We start from the raw sequence: 22,986 nt of genomic DNA, 5'->3' as shown, positions 1-22,986 counted from the left end.
CGTGGAAAACTGAGCCTCACAGTTTTTTAAGTGAGAAATGCTTTTGTCTCTTTTTGTGACTCTCGGCTCGTCCGCTCGACTCGAAGCTTGTTGTCTCAAGTTTCCTCTTCGTGCTCACGCTGAAGCCAGCAAATACACTTTGATCAGGTCACTTTTGTGGTGTTTTCTCTGTTGTCCTAATGTTTATCAATGAATGTGTGATTGTGGATGGACAGAGCTGATGCTACTCTGCAGTGCTTCCTGCTGCCACTGGAGGTCACTGCTGCACTGCGAGCACCTTCCTCCCGTCAGACCTCCCCCTATAGCAGGGGTGGGCAACTCCAGGCCTCGAGGGCCGGTGTCCCTGCAGGTTTTAGATGTGTCCTTGAACCAACACAGCTGATTTAAATGGCTAAATTAGCTCCTCAACATGTCCTGAAGTTCTCCAGAGGCCTGGTAACGAACTAATCATGTGATTCAGGTGTGTTGACCCAAGGTGAGATCTAAAACCTGCAGGACACCGGCCCTCGAGGCTGTCAGGACCCCTGCATCAGCGCCACCTCCCACTTCAACATGTCTTTGAACACTCAGGTACAGGTGAGTGCTCAGACCCCACCTGTCTGCAGCTTTTTGTTCAGTCACATGATGAGTGTTTGAATACCCGGCCTTCTTCCTCTCTGACTGACTCGCTGCTCCATCTTGTGGTATAAACTGGTATTTTACCCTGCGTTGCCCGTTTTAATGCAGCATGTGCCCCAAAAGTCAAAGGCTCCGGTCTTTTGTTGTTACACACATTCATTTACAACACACAGCTTCAAGTTCACACTTTCTTATTTGTCTGTGCTTCAGACAAGCTCGGCTTGTTTCCACCGAGTGAAATCTGACAGGACGAACTTCCTTCAGCTGTTGTTTCTGTGGAAATCTACGAGGGGGCAGGAAAAGCAGGACAAACCGGGGGGGCTCTGTAACACTGCCCTTAATTAAAACACTCACAGTAACGTTTCTGCACAGAACACACTGATTAGACTCCAGGTTTCTGTATCACCCGTTTAATATCATCAGTTTACATGTGATTACTGTCCGTACAGTCATTTACATCAGAACCGTACAGACGTGAAGACGAGCAGGACTCAGGAGAAGCAGCAGGACGAAGATTCACACTCCTCATCATCGTGTGGATGAAGTTTGTGAATCTTCCTGTTAATCTCTGAAGCAGGAAGCTGTGGATGAAAACGCGCTGGCTGTTTGCTTTTCTGGAGCTCTTTGCTTTTGTTACTTGGGCGTCCTGACTTGAACACAGTAAAACCCTCAGAATGAGAAGCGCTGTGGTTTCCTGTCAGCTGATCTGAAAAGAACCACAGACAGGAAGTCGTCCCGAACTAAGGACAGGACAGGAAGCCTTCACCGCTCCAGGACTCGGGGGGACGCTGCTTTGATTTAGCTTTCGTTTAACCGGATCAGCTGCTGCGCGTTTTCTCACACTCACCTGAGAACCAGCGACAGGAAGGAAGGGACAGAGCATGAACACCACTTTTCAGAATAAAACACAGAAACTGTAACAATAATACAAACATCAGTTTTAAACTATAACGTGTTAATGTTTGGAATCAATCACAGGCGCCTCCCACAGGCAAACACAGGAACAGCAGCAGGTATGACGGGACGATGAGCGCCACCTCCAGGCCAGGCGGGAAACCGCTGCAGTCGTTTTGTGAAGAACTTTAACGCACAGAAGTGACGCTGCATCAGTGAGACATGCTAGGGTTTAAAACGATTAAATAAAGCTGTTTTATTATTTTTTATAAACACAATGGAAATGTGCTCATAAACATGTTGGCGCTCCGTGTTTGAGGGTCAAAAGCTTCGTCCAGCGCCATGACTGGATTTGAAATATTGATGCGTAGACGTAGAGCACGGAGGGTTTTGCAGCATGCGTACACTTCAGGGTTAGAGAGATATTCTCTGGGAGAGTCTGAACAGAATGTCCTGAACTAGATATTGGAATCAGTGGTAGGATGAAAATGATCAAGGCTAGGCAGAGGGGTGTTTTTCTTTTCTGTCTCTTACAGAGGAAGGAGCAGATGCGAGGCGAGGTCGGAGGTGAGCAGGCGGGAGGACTCGTAGGGATCCAGCAGACGTTGGTTCTGGAAGAAGCTGTACGGCTCGCTGAGGGTCATCCTTTGTGTGAAGACAGACGACTGTGTCACTCAGGGGGCAAGGCGTTTAACTTTTCAACTGCCAAAGCAAATCGTTTTAATTCAATTCAGTTGTATTTATATAGCGCCAAATCACAACAAAAGTCGCCTGAAGACGACAGATATTTCTCCTGAATTCCTTTGGAAAATATTTGACACATGCCCGAACCCTTCCTGCAGGTGGCGCTAGCCCTGATACAGCTGCTTCATCATCAGCACATGGAAAACTTTCTGTGAGGCCTCGTTAACATCAGAATTCTGAGTTATGAATTCTGTTATTCACCTTTAGCACCACACCTGATCTCAGGTGTGAAGGTGGCCTCTTGGTTTGATTTAAATAAATGCTGCTGCAGTACCAGCTGTTGCCTGCAGGGGGTGACACACAGAGGCGAGTTTCTAACAGACCCCTGCTGCTGTTTTATGGCTTTAAAGGGTTAAAAGTAACAAGGTGAAGAAACATGTGAGGAAAAAGCCTTAAAGTGGGCGTGTTCTGCTTCTCCTCACTCCTGCAGCTCCGTGGTTTGGATTACTCATTAGGAAAGGACCTGGTGTTAAGCTTCATGTCCACGGACATCGTGAGTTTTTATAACCTGAGCTGAAAGACGTGCTGCAAGTGAACAGAGCCGATAGAAAAGCTACAGAGGCGAGAACGACCACTGAAGAGATTCTGGGGTTTGGACATGACAGGGTGACCAGCAGGGGGCGACTGTATACAAGTCCATGAGAAAATGAGCGCAGGGAAGTCTTTCCTGATGAGTCGCTGGTTTCACGTCTGATTCATTAAAAAACAAAGTTTATTTTCTAAATTCTGGTCCCGTTAATACAAAGCAGGAGAGGGGCAGAGTGGGCGGAGCCAGGTGACAGAAGCAGAAGGTTTAAAGATGGTAGTGACACCTGCTGGGATGTTCAGATGTCCACTGGGAGTGAGCAGAATGGACAGGGTCAGACGTGAGTCCATCAGACCAATGGCTCAGTTGGTCTGAGCATGTGCAGAAGCGGGAAGGTGGAGCTTCAGGCGGGAAGAGAAGAGAAAGAGCTCAGAGGAGGTTCATGGACGTAGTGGAGAGGGTTGGAGGGTGCTGGGATTGAAGATGATTCGCTGTGGACAGCAGCTGACAGAGGAAGGAGACAGAGAAGCAGGCTGTGGTGGAGGATGGAGGCGGGGCTTCCATGAGTGCAACAGAGCCGCCCACTTTCAAAACACCACGAAGGTGAAAATGCTCAAAAAGGTGCTCTATGCTGCATGTAGGAGGACATCTCTGGCTGCGAGTACATGAGCTCCGCCCACCTGATGTTCAAACGTTCTTTTCATGAAGGACAGCCATGAAAAGAACGTTTGTGTCAGATGAAGAAGGATTATTTTGAGTCGTGAATCATGCAAAGCTGCTCTGACAAGTCCACGAGTCCAGACCTTCCTCCCCCTCTTCATCCCTCACGACATCACGTTTAAAGTCGACCATCAGGAAGTGACCGATGAGCAGAGGAAAATCAGCAGCAGGTGAGCGCAGGTGACGAGGAGGAAGAGGAGGAGCTGAATTCAATCTTCTTGTTAAAGGTGAAAAGATGATCGACCTGCAGACGGCGTTGAGAATGCAGAGCTACAAACAGGAAGCTAAAGGGCTGCGCCGTTCCCTCACTGTCTGGTTTCAACCCAGGCATCCAACCGAGCTCCCGTGACTCTGGGAGCAAGGCTCCGCCCTCCCATGACTCGCCGTCAGACGTCGCTCATGTCGAAGGCCCTCATCAGCAGGTCTAGGTCGCCCATGTTGGCGGCCTGGAACAGCTCGGGGCGGTCCATCATTGAGATGGCGATCCGCAAGGCGGCCCAGATGTTAGCCGACATCTGCTGCTGGCTGCAGCGCTGACTCCGCCTCTGCTGGTTCAGCGCCGTGAGGAAGTTACTGACCGCCTCCCTGCAGGACCAGGACCGGGACCGGGGTTATACAACTACATCGCCGCAGTAAGACTGGTCTGTGTGAGGTCAGAGGTCAGTGCCAGGGTTACCTGTGCGCTCCCAGGTTGATGCAGCTGATTCCCAGGTTGTACCGCGAGCGGATGAATCCGGGCTGCAGCTCCAGAGCTCTGGTGTACGCCTCCACCGCCTCCTCGCTGCGGTTTCCGTTGGCAAGCGTGGCTCCCAGACGGTTCCACAGCAGGTAGTCCTGCAGAGAGAAACCCCGACTCTGACAGCATCACTGCTCGTATGAAAGGACCGCCACCATGTTGACGTGTGTGTGTCCGCGTGCGTGTTACCTGTGGCCTGACAGACAGCGCTGCACTGAAAGCTTCCACCGCCTTGTCGAAGTCCGAGCTCAGGTTGAAGAGGACTCCCAGCCCGGTCTGCAGGTCGGGATCCACACAGTCCAGGTTCAGCAGAGCCGCCTCCTGGAAGAGGAGCAGCACGTCCTGCAGCTCACACCTGCGCACACACACAGCTTGGTTCCATCCAATCACAGAGGAGTTGGAACTTTACAAGAACATGCTGACTGAACTTCATACCTGGCAGGTGTGGAGGCGTGGGGGCCCCTGCACGGCATGGCCGGGGAGCCCCGTAGCGGACTCCTGCTGTCCTGGACCAGGTGTTTATATCGCGGGTTGTGACAGATCCAGCGGCGCAGCACGTCGCCGGCCTCCCGCTGCATGCCGCTGTTAGTGAAACTGACGGCGAGCGCCATGAGGGCCGGCAGGTTGTTGGGGCGGAGCTCCAGGCACCTGCAGCAGGTAAAGCAGGTTAGCTCCAGCAAACAGTTAGCATGTCAGGGTTGAATATAAAGCAGAGCTCTCCAGCATGAAGGCGACTGACCTCTGCAGCGACACTATGGCGGCCTGCTCGTTCTCGTTGTCAGCCTGAGTCATACCCAGAAACTGCCACGCCTGAAAACGTGAAGAAGAAGAAGAGGAATGTGAGAACTCACTGATTCTGATTTGGACCGAGCACAAACGACCTGGCTGAAAATGGTTGGACATCTAAACGTCACACAGCTCCGGTCAGCATGTTTAGGCCCCGCCTTCTGTGGGACCGCTGGGTCTCGCCACAAACCTCTGCCTCGCTGTTTTTTTCCTCACTTTCAGTGCCATGCATCATGACACAAAGATGAAGGCGTTCGCACGCAGCGCTCACGCGTGTTTGTAGTGCTGAGCGTGTGTGATGATGCTTAGCCTGGCGGTGGTGATGTACGTTTTCCAGCTGCTGGTAACTGTAATCTGTATCTGAGGGGAAAACGATATTCAGCACCTTCACTTTATTTTAACATCGTCATCACCATGGTAACTCGGTGGAAAGGCGTGCGTTTTCTGGCCTCCTCTTTGGACACGATTGTTTCCGTCACTGAAATTCTCCTAATTTGTCTCTTTGCCGGTGCAGACTTCTCCGCCCCTTTCTCTTCCTGATGCAGAGAAATGTGGGCGTGGCAGACTGCAGGCCACGAGCACGCGTCACCAACACGTGCTCGGTGGTACAAACAGAACTGGCCAGCACAACGTTTCATATGTCATATGATAACTTTCATCTCAACTCCCCCCGGTCGCGTTTCTTCCTGTTAAAAGGGAGTTTTTCTGCCCACTGTTGCCATAGCGCTGGCTCATAGGGGTGGAGCTGGAGTAACATAAAAAGCCTTGAGCAGACTGTTGGTAGGATTTAGCTCTACATAAACAGAAGTGAATTTAATTCGATGTGTCAAATTATCTGGATGAATCTGAGATCCTGACATCAGAAGATGGACGAGGTTGCAACAACACTGTGGCGTTTAAACAATCCTCAGTTTGACCTTCATCGTCTTCATCGTGTCTACGCTCTCTCACGTCCAAATAAAACAAGCTGTGATCAGCTGTTGACTCTGAGAGCACAGGATGAGACTCCCATCGTCACATCTGCGTGCAGATGTTTCTGCGTGCAGATGAAACATCATTCATGGATGGCTTGCTGTTGCAGACCAGACACAGTGAAACGATGAACAGCTGGGCGCGTCGCATCACCTCTGAGTCCTGCGGGTCCTGCAGGATGGCGGCCTCCAGCAGCAGCACGGCGGTGTTCAGGTCTCCCTCCCGAGCTTTCTCCTGAGCCTCGGCGAAGGCGTTGGGCCAGTCTCTGTACGGGTTGTTGGTGTTGAAATAGTAACCCTGCAGTGCACACACACACACACACACACACGCACACACACACACACACACACGCACACGCACACACATGCACGCACACATGCACACACACACACAGACACACACAGTGTTACAGTGAACTCTGCGGTGACGTTTTAACAGGTGAGTTATGAATAATGACTAATAAACCTTTCTGTAATGCTTCACAGGCTCCACCCTTTCCCGCCTCTCTGCGTGTTAACATGTGTGCGCTGACATTTCACCTTCCTGCCCATCTTCTTATTGAAAACATTTTCCCAGCATGCACTGGGGCAGTCATTAATAATGTCAGATTACTGCTGCGCTGGATGTTTGGCTGCTTTAATCTGCAGCTGGCTCCAGATCAGCTGTGGGCGCCTCGGTAATCCCGCTCTAATCCCTTCTCCGCTCAGGTGTTACATCATGGCGGCGTGGAGGTGACGCTAACACGCAACCAAACATCTGCTCACACACGTGAACACGGCGCAGACGTCTGCTGCCTTTTTGCTCGTCCCCCCTCGGGTCACCTCCGGTGTCACAGACTCGATCTGCGGCGTTAGCGTCGCGCTGCAGCGCTAACTGCTCAGAGTAAGACTGGAGGAAGCTGAAATGTCGTCACGCACACGTCCGCAGTATTCACCGAGCTGCTGCGGAGACACTGACAGCTCACGCTCATTCGTCTCAAACGTTGGTTTGTGTGAATCCAACTTTCACTCAGTGCTTTCTGGAATTCTGGGATTTTCCCTGTTTTTCCAGATTGTCTGTGTGTGTATGCCACATTTACATATCTTTGTGGGGACCACAATTTGGCATGTTACTATACCTGTGGGGACCAACAACCCTTATGGGGACGAAATGTGTCAGGGTTACAGTTAGGTTATGGTTAGGTTTGGGTAAGCAGCTGGGAAAGCATTATGTCAATGAGATGTCCTCACTGAGATATGAAAACACGACTGTGTGTGTGTGTGTGTGTGTATCTGGAGGCTTGTTCTGAGCTCACCTTCTCTGCAGGTGAGACAGTGGGCGGGACCGGCTGCTGGTCCTCGGAGTCCTCCAGCCAGTTCCTCCGAGCGAGCTCCTCCCACTCCGCCTGCATCTTGTCCCAGAACTCTGTGTCCGACTGTCAGACAGGAAGTAGACAGACAGATGCTGAAAGGTAAACAGCTCAGACCGCCATGGCGTACCCACGCCCGGCTCACGCAGAGCACAGAGGCTCAGACCTCCTCGTCCACCTCCTTTCTCTTTTAGGCTTTTGACGCAGCTGACTCCTTTCAATGCGGAGGAGCAGCAGGAGCTCTACTCCGACAGCCGGGCCACCTGCAGAGGACGCTCCTCTCTGCCGCTCGTATCTGTGACCTCGCAGTTTGTGACGACAGGAATGCAGAGCAGCGAACCCACAGCTTCACCCTCTAAACAGGGACTCGGTCGGTTTGCCTCACCTTGTATGTGAGGAGCAGGATTTTAATTCTGGATTTAACAGGAAGCCAAAACAGGAGAAATCTGCTCTCTCTTTCTAGTCCCTGTCAGGACTCTTGCTGCAGCATTTTGGATTAGCTGAAGGCTTTTCAGGGAGTTTTTAGGACTTCCTGATAATAATGAATTACAGTCATCCAGCCTGGAAGTAATAAATGCATGAACTAGTTTTTCACTCAGACATGAGGACCTGGTCTGTGCTGCCACACGTCTTTAAAATAAATATCCAGTGTGTTGTTTCCTGCACGCTGCAGTATGGCCGGGAACAGTAATGTGTGCAGGGCAGCGGTGGGATTTATGCACACGTGAAAGGTCACAGTTTAAATGTGCAGCGCCGTATAAATACTGGATCAGGACGCCGTCCATCATTAAACACTCGTCTGCCATGAATATGAAAGCGGCGCGTCTGGTTACTGGACCAGAGCGTCTCGAGCCGCCGTGAATATCAGTGCTGTCAGAGCCAATCAGCTTCAGAGAGGAGGCAGCGCAGCAGGCAGAGCGTCCTGCAGGAGGACACCGGCCGGGCGAAGAAGAGTCACGCTTTCACGTCACGTGCGGGTTTTCACCGCGTTACCTGCACTCAGCTGCACGCTGTCGGACTCGGCGTCAGCGACATCGATGTTAATAAAACGATAAATCATCATCATCCTCACGCTCGAATGAAACACAACTGATGAAGCTGCAGGTGAATCGCAGAGACCTCACAGCAAAACTGATCTGAGAACACCTGCGGACGCTCAGGTGACAGGAAGTACACGCCATCTGTTTCTGAGCATCAGCTGACTCTGAGCGGCAAGACAAGAAGACGAGAGTTTCCTCCTGTCAGTATGTCACAGACGAGACTCTGAGCGAGGAGGCGGGAGAGCGAGGAGGCGGGGCTCGGTGTAAGGAGCGTTCGTTCGTGACATCAGTGTGACGAGGACGCCCGTGTCAGCGTGTTCTTACCTCCACAGCAGCTTTCGCCCGGACAAACTCGTCCTCCAGAGACTCGTTCCTGAGCAGCAGAGAGCGAGTCCGTCTGCGCTGCCGGGACGCCCCGCAGTCCTGAAAGCCCACGCGCACACACACACACACGTGCACGCACACACACACACGTGCACACACACACACACGTGCACACACACACACACACGTGCACGCACACACACGCACACAGCAGCAGGTCAGTGTGAAGGAAAACAAAGTGACTGGGACAAAGTCACAGCTGCATCTGGCGGCTAACCTCCAGCGGCCTGCACTCGTTTCTCCCAGGCTGCCTGAACTGCACACTGTCACTACAGATGGCAGACACACCGGGCCTGATCTCAGTCACTTTTGGCACTCACCTCTCAGTCAGAGCGCTCGCTAACATCGTGCCGTGGTTCAAAGGTCCCGATGAGGCGAGCGTGAGGCTGAGCTGCAGCAGCCAAACTCACCGTGACTCAAACCCACACCAGGGTCTCCAGAGCAGCACCCGCACACGCAGTGTGTACCCGCACACGGGTGAGCAGATGCAGTACTGCAGTAGTATTTGCAGCATGAGCAGTGACTGACCTGCGTTGAAGAAATGAAGTCGAGGTCGTCGAAGCTGTGGATGTTGAAGCTGTTCTTGGTCAGCGGGTCGGTTTTAAACTCTGCCGACCTGATGGAGAACAGCACAGTGTTAAAGGGAACCTGCTGGTCCTAATTTTCTGTCAGTGTCTTCAGGTGAGCCAGAAGCTCCGCCTCCACCTTTCTACTCTCGGACCTGTGTGATGCCAGAGAGTACAGATACCCTTTTATGGTGATCCCAAGTTTAGAAACTCAGATGTTCTGTTTGTGCAGGAAGCTGGTTCAAAGTGGGCGGAGCTAAAACTGTGAGTTTGAGACAGAGGACGAGCCCAGTGTGAGGTCATTCTGAGCCGGGGTCATGCAGAGCTACGTTACCACAGCAGTTCACTGGACGAGTGATGGGAGGTGCATCTCTTCTCGTATCTCCTCCTGCGCCCGCCGTCCTCCACGTCCAGGTTCACCTCCTCCCATTTCTCCAGAGGAGACGACAGGCTGACTGCAAACACAACAACATACCTGAGGTCCCATTATTATTACTGGTGTGTGTGTTTATCAGTAATGAAGATGAGACAAGCTTCAGCCAGTAAAAACACAACATGGGAAGTGCAGCTGGGTGTAAACAGGAAGTGGGAACTCATCACAGTAAAAGCTGCGATTAAAGATGCTGCTCCTCACGACTCGGTGAGTTTAAAGCTTTTAATGAAATGAAGCAGTGAGAACCAAAGTGATGAAGGCCTGAGTGTATTGATAGATGGCTTTATAGCAGACGTGGGGGGATTTCACTCGTGGGGCAGAGCCACACTTTTAGCTGATTTATTCGTCAATGACAAATTAAAGCTGACAATCTGCCACACTCTCAGAAACAGGTCCACAGATGAACCCGGAGCTGTGGGTACCTGTGGACCCCTGAGGGCAAAGAAAGGCTCACGCTGCGAGCTTTGAGGTCTGACAGGTCCAGCGTGGCGAGACGGCGTTCAGTCCTCAGGAGGCAGCAGCTCACACGTGCTGGAACAAGCCGCGTCACTTCATGTTCGGGCTTATTTACGACGATGAATTTATGATGAAGACACTTTCCCATCGTTCACAGCTCCTGCTCCTCCTGCTCTCAGGCTGAGCTGCAGGCTTGAGCGTCTCTGGGCCAGATGTTGCTGCAGCTGTGGATGACGGCGTGCACTTTCAGTAATAAATCTGACTACATGTTGTAATCGGCTTTTCTCCCGGGGCGTCTCTAGAAGACGCACAATCCCTCCACAGGGATCAAACTCAGTGAAGCTCGGGTTGAGAGATTGAAACCGTCTTTGGTCATGTGACTGTGGTCTGAAGGAGGCGGGGTCAGTCTGCTGCCTCACCTGCTAATCAAGGTGAGCGGATCACCTGAGAACTGAACACAGACCCTGCTCGCTGGCCTTGTCTCGCCTTTTAGATCCACGAACACAGAGACTCAGCCGCTCGTCTCCTCGCTGTCATGTGATAAAAACTGATGATGATGGCGTCGGGTTCAGGCTGCTCTCTGAGACTCACCTGAGTCCAGGGAGATCCTCTCAGGTGTTCTGGGACTAGCGGGCAGGTGTTCCACCTGCACCTGGATCAGCTCCGTCTCCTCGGGTTTGGCTCGGCGTCGCGGACTCTTCGAGCTGCCCTTCTTCCTCAGAGGGCTCCTCCTCCGCTCCTTGTTGCTCCCCCCGCTGCTCTCCCCCAGCTCGCTGAGGTCCACCAGATCCAGAGCCGTGGACAGAACTGCAGACAGCGGGAGAGGTGGACTCGTTACCCCGACAGGCTCAGTGTCTGTGAGAGCGGTCGGCCCTTCACTTTGGTGTGGATAACAGACAATAACAATATTTAACTCAGAAGTCAGAAGATTAGTGCTCTGTCTTAACTCTGAGTACTCTGAGTACTCTGAGTACTCACAGCATCACAGTTTCGAGGTTATTTAAAACAGATTTATTGCCCCGGCTCAGCCTCGGAGGCCGACGAGCTCGGTTAGGACAGGGCGTCTCCTACACGCACGACCAGCTGGGACTGAGACGCTCTGGCCGACCTGCAGCGTTTGTTCATCACGGCGTCCACGAGCTGGAGGAGGTGGCTGTGAGGAGGCGTCTGTGTCCACCCACCCTCATCAGTGAGTTTAACCATCGAGCCTTCAGCGGGGTTGGAGGTGTTAGAGGAGGGTCACAGCAGCGCTCAGACGTGTTCTCGTCACCGCGCTCAAAGACGAATAAAGTTTGAATTGATCCATGATCAATAACAGAACTCTGTGACCTCTGAGCGTCTCCCTGCAGCTCGGAGCCCAGGCTCGGATCAGATAGAATTTCAGCCACACCACGGGGCTCCTCCTCCTCCTCCTCCTGACACGTCGACAGTTTTTATGTAAATGCAGAAAGAAGCAGCACAGCAGCCTGAGTTTAATGTGAGGAGGAGGACAGAGCAGACAGGAGGACAGAGGAGGTCAGAGGTGCTAATTAATGGCCGGTGTACCTGCTGAGTCGGAGGTGACAGATGGTTCACAGAGGAGGAAGGAGGACGGCCAAGGGCGGAAAGTTAGAGGAGTGCAAGAAAAGAGAGGAGAACACAGAGATTTGGGAGATCAGAATGAGGGGAGGTTAGAGGAGGAGGTTTCTTCTCACAGCTCAGTCATGTTTAGCAAATTAAATAAAACAGAAATGGATCAATAATGTTTCCCCTCGTTTCTCCTACGGGAGGGCTGAGAAAGAATCCTCACACTGAGCAGGAGGAGGAGGTGGAGGAGGAGGTGGAGCCCCGCTGAGCTGTGGAAGACGAGGGGAGGGGAAGGACGGGAGGAGGTGGTAATTAGCGGGAGTCTACCTGCTGTGTTGGAGGTGAGCGGTCGGGCGGAGGGGGTGTCGCTCCGGGTCTCCGACAGGAAGTCATCGATGGAGGGGCTCAGTAGGGGCCGGCTCTCCTGCTGCTCCCCGACCAGCTGGAGGGCAGAAACAACGGGTTAGAGCAGACCGCCGAGGAGACGCGATAACACAATAACCCCCCACCCCAAGGCACATACTGTAAGGTAAAGACTCCACAACAATGCAAAACTCACCCGAGGACGCTGCTGTGAGGCAGGGTTGGGGTTTTCCTCTCACACTTCAATTCAATTCAGTTTTATTTACACAGCGCCAAATCACAGCAGCAGTCACCTCAAGGTGTTTTATATTGTACAGTAGACCCTACAATAATACATACAGAGAAAAAACCCAACAATCATATGACCCCCATGAACAAGTGCTTTGGTGACAGTGGGAAGGAAAAACTCCCTTTGAACAGGAAGAACCAGGCTCAGCGAGGGGCGGGGCCATCTGCTGGAGAAGGACAGGATAAAGACACGCTGTGGAAGAGAGACAGAGACTCGTAACAACTAAAGACGCTGAGACGAGTTCGCCGCTACGTAGGACTCTGCATGTCTCTGGGTGGCTTCGTGTCCAGAGGTCAGAGGTCACGTTTGACACCATCAGCTATGGTTACACTCTGTCAGGACCTGTGAAAGTGAAGCTAAAACATGAAGCAGAAATCTACGCCGGCTGCTTTTAAAAGGACGGCTCAGTCAGGTGACAGGATGGAGCGGAGGAGGCGGAGCAGCTTTTAGGGCCCTGCAGTGACTACAGGAAGCCGGCACGGCAGAGCGAGCCTGTCACATTATGAAAGGATGATGAGATAACTGGCCCAAAGGTAATGAATGTGTCTGAATGAGGCACAAACATGTCGTCTGCACACGCTGGTGTCTGAGCGGAGCCTCCTCACAGCGGCACGACTCAGACACACGAATGAATCACAGCTGCCGCTGACTTCACCGGTAAATGTCTCGTTCATCCGAGCCGCTGCTGAGGGAGCAGGAGAGGCTGAAAACAGCCTGCAAAACACCAACCGTGTGACGGAGCACATGCCCATGCCTGTGTCACAGCAAACCTTCAGCACCGCTCGAGCAGCAAATGAGGCGCCGCGTTCTGCACCGCAGGCGCAATCCGTGGGCGCGGTGCGCTCCCGGCTCTGACCGGGCTCTGTTACACCTGCAGAGGAGCCAGCTGGTGTGGAAACACCGGTGGATTTGTCTGTGAAGCTTCTCAGTCATCCAGGTCATCGTAGTCAAAGGAGCTTGCAAAGAAAAACGTCTGGACTTTAAGTTTCCTGAAGACAGTTTCACCTCCGAGAAGCTTCTTCAGTTCAAAGGTCAAATGGCCGAGAGTCCCAGATTTAAGCCCAGTGAGACTCTCGGCCATTTGACCTTAGAACTGAAGAAGCTTCTCGGAGGTGAAACGTCTTCAGGAAACTTAAAGAAGTCCAGACGCTTTTCTTTGCAAGCTCCTTTGAAAACACCGGTGGACAGATGTGCCAAACAGGCCGCTCTGCTGCCTGCCAGCTCTGAAGCATTCTGGGAAGTGTTAAATCCCAGTCTGATGCCAGATCACAGATTAATTTATGTGCCTTCTTAATCCTAATCCACAGCGCTGTGTGCGCCACATGTTTAATCCCGTGAAGAGGCGAGCAGCACCGCGCAGATTCACTGTGAACTGATCGCTTCAGAATAAAGGCCCAAAGGAAAAAGGATATGAAACAGCACGGATCAGGAAACATATCCGAGATCAAAAATCCAGAATGAGATGGGAGGATAATCCAGAGATAAAACAGCTTCAGAGTTTTATCAGCTGAACCAGGAAAAGTGGAGGAAAAAGTCTGGATGTGACACAGAGCGATGCTTAAAACCGTAACGTCGCTGGATGACTTCCTGAACACGTCGCAGGAAGAATGGCCAAGGAGGCGTTTGCTGTTTCAGGGCGTTCCTTTGTCGTCAGGGATGAATCGGTCTCACAGTTGTGTCACTTCCTGCACACATCAACGCCATCTGCCATGTTTCCGTGTTTCTGACAGCACAGCGGGATGTGGCCTAAAGTCTCTCAGACAGGTGTTCCCAGTTGTGTGAGCAGTCACGAATCTTCCCAGCTTCCTGCACATGTTCATCCTGCTGCTTTAGTTTTAAAGGTTTCGATGACCTCGGTGAATCCTCACTGCCGTGTCTGGAACAGAAAACTCTCCCGAACTCCAGCAGGGATCCGACTCTGTGCCCAGGACGAAGGACGAGGTCTCCTTTTCCGACCTGGTGAGGTCTTTCAGCTCATCCTCAGAGTTCATCTGACACAACAAACACACCGACGACACTGTTCTGTCTTCCTGTCGCTGAGATGATATTCAGATCATTTTTCAGTGGGCTTAGGGTTACAGTGAGCGTCCGGTAAAAGTGTCGACGAGGAGGAAAGAGGAGAGCGGTCAGAGCTAAATGACTTTGGTGCTGCGTTTAAAAGCCGGGGACAGCGTGGGGAATCGCACCGCCGCGGCTGTGTGAAGGTGCGGCAGCTGTTTCTCTCTGAGCGGAGCACAGTAACGGCAGCTGCAGCAGAGCGGAGGGTCAAAGGTCGGTGACATGATCACACTGAAAACTGCGTGCTCTGCAGACGGGAATAAGACGTTTGTTCACTCAGACTAAACCTGAGAAGTCTGACAGCGGCGGCGGGACCGTGATGCACAAAGAAATGTTTCAGCAGGGCAGTAAACGCGCTGACCTTTGACCTGCTTGCTGTGAGCAGGAACTAAATGTCGAGCTGCGAGGGGGAACAAACAACTACGGTGGTCATGCCAACCTTGGTCATCACGGGGAGGTAGGGGTTCCCTTCAGAGGACGTCTTTTTTACCAGGAAGCTCCTTCAGCAACAACCTTTTCCCCTACGACAAGCAGACGGGCAGGGTCGCCGAATCATCGGGAGGTTGACGGGTTGAGCTCAGTGATGGGCGGAGCCAGAGGCGGCGAGTCGTGATGTTGTGTCAGTCTGTGCAGAAAGGCTTCAGGTTTCACGCTGGCAGCTTTTCCGTCCGGCTCAGCGGCGACGAGGACGTTTCTGATCTGAAGCTGAAAACGAGGAGACTCACCAGAGCTCTCATCTGTGCACGCCGTCCACCTGTACCCGATCTTTCTGCCGCTCGCAGCAGGTCCGTAAATCATTCACATTAAAGTTTATCTGAAGAATTTCTAGAACAATCAATCAATCAATCAAGGCTTTATTCGCCACGTGCAGGTTGCCCTGCAGTGAAATGGGACACCCCCCCGACCTTACACACACAACACAGACATCACATGGGGACACAGGTCGGAGATCGGTAACATTACAGAAAAACACTGAAATATACACTACGATGGGAAAGTACAAGAGTGGAAAAAAAGAGACCTCTACTCATGCTGGGCTACAGGAGGACGGCATGAGAACAGGAAACAAAAAACTCCTCTGCACAGAAAGCACAGAAATGTCCACAGCACAACATTATGGAGCACGCGACCAGGGTCGGGTGGGGGGTGAGGAGTAGGGCTGCCATGATTAGTCGACTATTAAATCGTCGACGACTGATTTAATAGTCGACGTGTCGTTTGAAGCTTTGTAAGATCACAAAAGACGCAGGAATAAGTAGCAGGATTTAAGAGTGTAATAACGGACTGAAACAGAAGATGGCAGCACTGCATGTACAAGGATGCCAGCTGCCGTTAAACCCCGAAGAAGAAGAAGCTGTGTCCCATAATTCATAGCGCGGCCCAGCGCAGTTTCCAACAATGGCGGCACCTAGTTAGTTTTAATGTTACTCTTATTATTCTTTCTGGGTCACAAAATAAACATTTAACATATTTTCAGGCGAGAATGTAGCTGTGTAAACCTCAAATATCTGCTCAGTTTATCAAGACACCACATACTTTCAAAAGCGCTCCGACGTTTTCGGAGACGTCTGTTACCCACTAGCTCGATAGCTAGCCGGGGGCAGGGCTCACTAGAGCCGTGAGAAGGGCGGGGGAGGGGGGAGTTTCCCCCCACAGAGGCTTTAGCTGCTGAAGACAGCTAAGCTCAGCTCTCTCTGACCATCACTCTACTGCACATGTGCAGTAACATCAGGCGTACATGGAAACGTAACAGACATCCAGCTCCCTGAAACCTGGACTAACCTCAGCAAAATATATCTGTGAATAAATATAATTCAGGCACGAGAACCACGATAAGGTCCGATCCACTAAAACTCTGACCCGGCCCTGAGGAACCTGCAGCTCAGGTACGACAGGTGAGCTGGTTCACCTGCTGCCGTTCAGAGGGAGGAATGGTGAGTCGTGACGAGCGCCAGCGGGCAGACGAAGGCGAGCTGAGAGTGAAACGCGCCTCTGTGAACTCGGCAGCTGTAATCAATAAAACATCATCTGCAGTTTTATTATTAGAGCCGTGCTGGAGGCCGAGAGCAGCAGCGCCCCACCACCACCATCATTAATGGATGACTCGCTTAACACAGACATCACGCTATAGCGAGTGACCTGCCGAGGGCCACGCCGCGTTCAGAGGTGGCTCCAACATATATGACATCACTCTGAGGTCATGTTTACATGAGTGGACGCTCTGACTCCACACTCAGGTGTAGGGCAGCCTCACGCCTCTAAAGGTACTTGAGATAAGGACACATTTCAAGCGTTACACAGTGATTGGACAGTTTTTATGATGTCATCCTGCATCAGTGGGACAGTTCCTGCTCTCCAAGAGCTGACAGAGCAGCGGAGTAACTAAAGTAATGGGTAACTTTTTACTGAGGAGTAAATCCATGATGACTCAAAAGAGTAGTTCAGAGAGCATCAGTCATCAGATTATTCAACCAGGAAGGATGTCAGCCGGACTTCATGGTTCTACTGTGATTCTACTGTAAAAATAGAAGACACACAGTAGAAACTGAGAACGTATCTGTCTCCATCTCTCTGTTCTCTCTCCCTCTCTCTGTGTGTGTGTTGTGGAGATGCTGTCAGACTATAAATAACCTGCTGTTGTGCTGAGCAAACAGTCCTCCATCAGTGCTGCTGCAGCACATCCTCAGTGTGCAGCCAGACTACTGCAGTACTCTGCTGATACTGCAGTACCTATTAGTCACGGGGAGTCTGAGAGCTGCCCTCCATCACACTTTGTGTGGTTTTTTTATGAAACATGGGCCATGAAGCGGCTGTAACAGCTGATCACATAAACAGAAGTCTGCTGTCAGACGGGCGGATGCTGGGGGAGGTGGAGGGGTGATGCCTTTAGTGTCGCTCAGTAAATAAAGCGCAGATTCAGGCGCGGTGGGGAAACTGTGCCAAGGACGTGAGCTGACCCCAGAGAGATTCAGATCCTCCCGCAGCGCTGCTGCTAATTAATCTTGGATGAGTTTCCCCCCGTGGCTCTCCCAGCTCCAGCCGTACTGTAACTACAGCAGAGGACGCCGAGCGGCAGCCTGCAAACGCGCTCGAGCTCAGGGCAACAAAGAGTCTGGGTGTAAACAATGGCAACGCTCTCAAACACACCGCTGCCCCACCATCTTCCCGCCGACTGAGGGCCGGAGCCCTCACGGATCATCAGGGATCACCGTGCTTCTCCACAGCACTGAAACAAGCCCTGCTTTGTTCAGGCGGGCCTCTGAGGCCCTGAAGGCATCCCGCCGCGTCCATGCCCAATGATCAGATCCCCGAGGACCTCAGCAACCTCCTGTTCTTTGGAGATTCTCAGTTACGTTTTACGCTGGTTTCACAAACAGCAACAGCACTTCTGTTCTCTTTAGAAACTCAAACACAGTAACGTGAGGCCTGTGAGGACTCACTCTGCTTATTTTAGACCCACGTTTCTGTCCGAGTCCAGATCAGAATCCTTCCACACCAACAGACGGGTTAAAAGAACACAGCCTCCTCTCCACAAACACCTTTCTCTGCCCTTCTTCTGACGGGACACAAATGATGAGGCGGACCGCCGTCCTTCCCTCACGGCACCACATGCAGGTCAGTTTGTTCTCGTTCTGCAGTGTAAAATCGCTTTGATCTTTCATATTTGCCACGAATTGCCAGGACAGGCAGTCTGCTAGCACCAGCCACAGGACACCAGCCAGACACCTTTGGCATAAACACACATGGTAGTTCTGACAGGTGGGTGGAAAACCCCTCGTCCTCAGACGGACTCACAGGTGCTGCTGATGACCACTGAAACTTTACTGGCCTCGTTTGGTCTTTTCCAAAACACTCTGACCCCGCCCCTGAAGACCGGGCGGTCACTGAGGCGTCAGATATTTCTAGTGTTTAACTGCGTCCCAGCTGTTTGCTTCTGTCTCGCTCAGTGTGCACAGGTGAAGTCGATTCAGAGGAATCACAAACACCTGAGACATGACCTCGTAAACTCCGCCTCACATCTGCAGCACGCCACTCTGCTCAGTGGACCGAAAACCACAATCTCCCAGGAGGCTGTGTGCATGTGTGTGTGTCACTGGGATCAGGCTGAACACTTCCTGCAGCAGCACTGCTGAAGCTTCCCTTTCACCGAAGTTAATGAACAAACGTATGAGACCACACGACCCTGAATGCACCACAGGTGGAGAAACATGGCGGCAGCATCATACAGTTGCTGAGCTCGCTTGTTTGAAAGCTGGTTGAAATGGAGCAAAAGCAGAAGTGTGAGGCCTAAAACTCTACTTCAGTGTTAATGAAGGATCCTTTCAGCTCGGAGAGCTCTCACTGAGCTGCAGGACGAAGCTCAGCCCAAATCTTAGACTTGTGGTCTCTCTTGTTGCCTGATATACCATGCTTCCATGTCTGTTTGCACACATTTCAATGACTCGTTGCACTAATTGCCCATTTTCCCTGCAACATATAAAGCAATGCTCCAGACGTTTGCACAGTACGGTCCGTTAAGTCCTTCTGAGCAGTCTTCACTGTGGAAGTGGAGCCCTGGGAAGCTCTCTGTGATGCTCTTTGATTCTCTCCTTCCTCACATTCACACTGGTAACGAGGGCGGACGTGCCCTTTCTCCAGCCGAGCGCCCTCCCGAGATGTTCACACTCACTCACAGGCAGATACTCACTCACAGTGTTCAATGACAGGGAGAGAAACACTGGGTGGGGGCGTTTGTGGGGAGGAGAGCCCTCGACCGGGCGCCAGCTCCGTCTCCTCGTCCTCGCTCTGCAGGCTGAGCTCTGCGTAGCCTCACGTGACCCAGTTCTCCACCTGCTGCAGGTTCTTGTTAGACCGACCCTGGAGCTCTCAGCTTCAGAGCAGAACCAGGACCACCAGCTGCAGGACGGCCGGAGACGGCCCGGGGATGGCAGCGGCTGCCCTTTCACAATGAAAGCGAATTTTCTGCTATTCAGTCAGATGAAAAATAATGAAATAAAAATGCTAAAATGTGTCAGCGTGTATAATCTAAACAACTGAAGTGTGATTATGAGTCAGGAAGCTGAGCATCGACCTGTGAAACGTAAGGAAATGATTTTCTGTGCAGCTCAGCATTTTATTGAATTGTATTGTCTGCCTGTTTCTCTGCTGATCGCCCCCTCCGGGATCAGTCTATTCGCTGGTGTTTGAAGGACTTTTTTTCCCTACATTAAAAACATTATTTAAATATTAACTTATTGGTGCTTCTGTGATGAAAAAGTGTCCTGATTCTGTCTTTAAAGACGGAGTTTCACAGGAGGAACTGGAAGTGAGAGAAACCTCTGGGGTGGCCAGAGCTCTACACGTGGAGCTGAAGCTGTTTGGAAATGATGATGGAGCAGCGAGAGCGGCGGTTTGTCACAGTGCAGTGATTAAATCATAAATCTGCCTGCTCTGCGGCAGCTTTACGACCCTCCACCGATGACAACCTGCACATTGTTTCAGTCCCTGCAGGAGCATCACAGGCAGATTCCCACAGTCCTGCAGGCCGCAGTCTGAGCACAGAAGCCCAGACATCCTCCAGCAGGTGAGTCCCAGCTCTGCCCCGGGGTCAGGACATGAAATGGTGCAGGGGTGCTCTGGGCAGATGCTGAACCCTCCCTCAGCTGGATCCTCTCAGAGCTCCTCTGATCCCGCAGAAGCATTTCATTCATTTCACTCTGAATGCTCAGCCGTGACATCCACTTCCACCACTTTCTGATTCACAGACATTTGAGCAACAAAAACATTTCTCTGCAGAAGCATCGGAGAGACCGGTCCAGCACCTCTTATGATCACAATATCCGATTTTCAACACCCCACTTCCTTTTTTACTCTTTTTACATGTGATGCTTTGTTCACAGCAAACGCTGCCTGATTGTCAAGTAAAAATATTTCTCCCACAAACTTTTTCTCCTTGTGCTGAAACGTGTCATTCATTCAGCATTTCACATCACGGTCGCTGACCAGAACTGAAAACCCAAACCACAGCCCTCAGAAGGCCCATCTGCCAGCACAGATGGACATCCATCCAACCAACCGTCCATCAATTCATCCAACCGTCCATCAATCCATCTGTCCATCCATCCAACCGTTCATCCATCTATCCATCCATCAATCTGTTCAACCAACCATCCATCCATCTGTCCGTCCATCCATCTGGCCATCCATCCAACTATCCATCCATCCATCCAACCGTCCATCCATCCATCTGTCCATCTATCCATCCATCCATTCAACCAACCATCTATCCAACCAACCGTCCATCCAACGGTCCATCAATTCATCCAACCGGTCATCCATCCATCCATTCATCCATCCAACCGTCCATCCATCCATCCATTCAACCAACCATCAATCCATCCATCTGTTCAACCAACCAACCATCCATCCATGCATCCATCCATCCAACCAACCAAATATCCATCCATCCATCCATCCATCCATCCATCCATCCATCCAACCAACCAAGCATCCAGCCATCCATTCATGCATCCATCCATCCATCCAACCAACCAAGCATCCAGCCATCCATTCATGCATCCATCCATCCATCCAACCAACCAAGCATCCATCCATCCGTTCATCTTCTTCTTTTTATCCGGTTCAGGGTGGCTGGATCCTCTCCCAGCTGAACAGATAACCTAACATCCAAACACTTAATCTGCCTTTGTGTTGTTAGGAGGAACCCAGAGAGAACCCACACAGGAACATGGAGAACCCAGTCAGTGCTGTTAAAGCACCACAGCCTGAAATGTCTCTGACAGTCGCTGCTGGAGTTTTTATGATGACACAAAGAGGAAGGTCAGGACTTCACTTCTGTTTGCTGCTGAGTGGATCAAAAACAGCCTGGTGTGCTCCTGATGCTGATCCAGTGACAACAAACACAAACACAGGTCTCATGCCTCCTCTGCTGCTCACAACAGTGACTCCACTAAAACGACATTTAGACACGCTACCCGACGAAAAGCTTCACCAGGTTAGAAGAATGACGGAGGCGGTCGTCAGCAGCTGAACTTTGCCTGATTAGTCACAGCGATGGTTTACAGGACTCTTTTTAATCTTAATAGAACACTAAAGAAACTTTCACACCCTGACAGGTTCAACTCTGGGACTGAGGTCAGTTTCATATTTCAGCTGTGAAGCTGTAATCTCATATGTAACGTTCATATTAAACCTGAACGCTTTGAGACGTTTAACAAACGAAGGAAGACGATGTTTTCTGTGGAGCAGTGAATAACCGTGGATTCTGTTCTCAGATCTTATGGAGCAAAGAGAAAACATCAGAGGTCCAGATCATTCAGGAACACATCGCAGGTTATAATAATGTCAGGTGCAGCATCAAGCTGTTCCATTAAAAATGGAAGAAAGTGATCAATAAAAGTGCTGATGTTCACTTTCTAAACACAGGAAGCAGGCTGATCTGCAAATGTAAAACGCGGAAATATCTGTCACAGCAGAAGCTGCAGTCAGTTTTATGCAGGGACTTTTACATCCTTTATTTATGCAGATGAAAACTCAGCAGACATAAGAATGATGATGATGATGATGGTGTGGGGACAACAACACAGAGTCATTTCTTTAAGCCCTCCAGAAACATAAAAACTCAGGTATGAGCTCACCTGGACCTGGTACATGTCTCAGTCCTGCAGCTTTCAGCGGCACGCAGCTGGAGGCGCAGCCGCCAGCAGTGCACCTACACCCGGTTTCAGTGCGACAGACGGCGCGGTGTCTCTCCGGAGGCTCCCCGCCTGAAAGCTCCGCGTCCGGCTCCGACTCGTCCGAACGCCTCAGGCTCCGGGACGCATCTCACTCCGCTCCGGCCAGGGGAGGGACGAAGGTGGCGCGAGCCGAGCCGAGCCGCTCCGAACAGCTCCGAGGTCAAAGCACACCGGCGACACACGGCCTCTTCCTGTCAGCGCTTTCACAATAAAAGTCACAGCTTTAAACTTCATTATTTAAACGGGCTTTCTGTTGAATTACTACCAAATTAATGGCAACCACACATTTCGGCACTTTTATTTATGTTATTTTTGTTTTTTCTGTGAAAAGCACTTTGCAAATAAAGGTTTTTAGGCATTGAATTCAAAGTGTCAGACCTTTGGTTGAAAAAACAGATAATTTGGAGGGTAAGCTGTCAGAGATCGGTCCTGTGCTCTATGTCCAAACTAAAACACACCTAATCTCTTTGGTGTGTCCCACGGTTACAGGCTCTGTTAGAAACTGAACTCAGATCAGTTTTACATCCACTCCAAGAGACTGAACATCTGTGAGTGTGGGAGTGTTGGACCTATGGCGGTGTGACGCAGAGGAGCAGGAACCTGGATGTTTGATCTGGTTGTCATAATTCCCTGCATGAAGCTTCACACACAAAGTGCATTCTGGGTAAACTTTCAGGGCTCATATCAGCATGTAGGACAGGTGTCTGCTCAGCACAGGTGAGAGCAGATAAAGGTCTCCTTTGTACCTGCG

At 51.2% G+C, this 22,986-nt stretch overlaps 1 protein-coding gene across 2 annotated transcripts; it reads right to left on the bottom strand.

Moving 5' to 3' along the window:
* Positions 1–1,006: 1,006 nt before the first annotated feature.
* Positions 1,007–22,413, bottom strand: pex5lb (peroxisomal biogenesis factor 5-like b). Of its 2 annotated transcripts, XM_040022345.1 has the most exons (13): positions 22,137–22,413; positions 12,117–12,231; positions 10,815–11,030; positions 9,669–9,789; positions 9,297–9,384; positions 8,709–8,807; positions 7,291–7,410; positions 6,150–6,293; positions 4,978–5,048; positions 4,674–4,886; positions 4,428–4,593; positions 4,179–4,336; positions 1,007–4,087 (listed from the first exon to the last, which is right to left on the bottom strand). In XM_040022345.1, the coding sequence occupies exons 1-13, from the start codon at positions 22,149–22,151 to the stop codon at positions 3,889–3,891; spliced, it is 1,725 nt and encodes a 574-aa protein (XP_039878279.1). In that variant the 5' UTR covers positions 22,152–22,413; the 3' UTR covers positions 1,007–3,888. The 2 variants fall into 2 exon arrangements, with proteins under 2 accessions (XP_039878279.1, XP_039878289.1); XM_040022355.1 differs by lacking the exon at positions 10,815–11,030.
* Positions 22,414–22,986: the final 573 nt, after the last annotated feature.

This window comes from Simochromis diagramma, unplaced genomic scaffold, assembly GCF_900408965.1.
Source record: "Simochromis diagramma unplaced genomic scaffold, fSimDia1.1 OVJJ01000385.1, whole genome shotgun sequence".
NCBI classification, from domain to species: domain Eukaryota; kingdom Metazoa; phylum Chordata; class Actinopteri; order Cichliformes; family Cichlidae; genus Simochromis; species Simochromis diagramma.
The sequence above is the reverse complement of the archived record's forward strand: the minus strand, read 5'-3'. Positions and strand labels throughout refer to the sequence as shown.

What these genes read in the sequence shown, in the direction of transcription:
- pex5lb (XM_040022345.1), bottom strand. An exon ending in GCCATAGTGTCGCTGCAGAG is followed by an intron (nt 4,887 to 4,977) that starts GTCAGTCGCCTT and finishes TACCTGCTGCAG; the next exon opens with GTGCCTGGAGCTCCGCCCCA. An exon ending in CACGCCTCCACACCTGCCAG is followed by an intron (nt 4,594 to 4,673) that starts GTATGAAGTTCA and finishes GTGTGTGCGCAG; the next exon opens with GTGTGAGCTGCAGGACGTGC.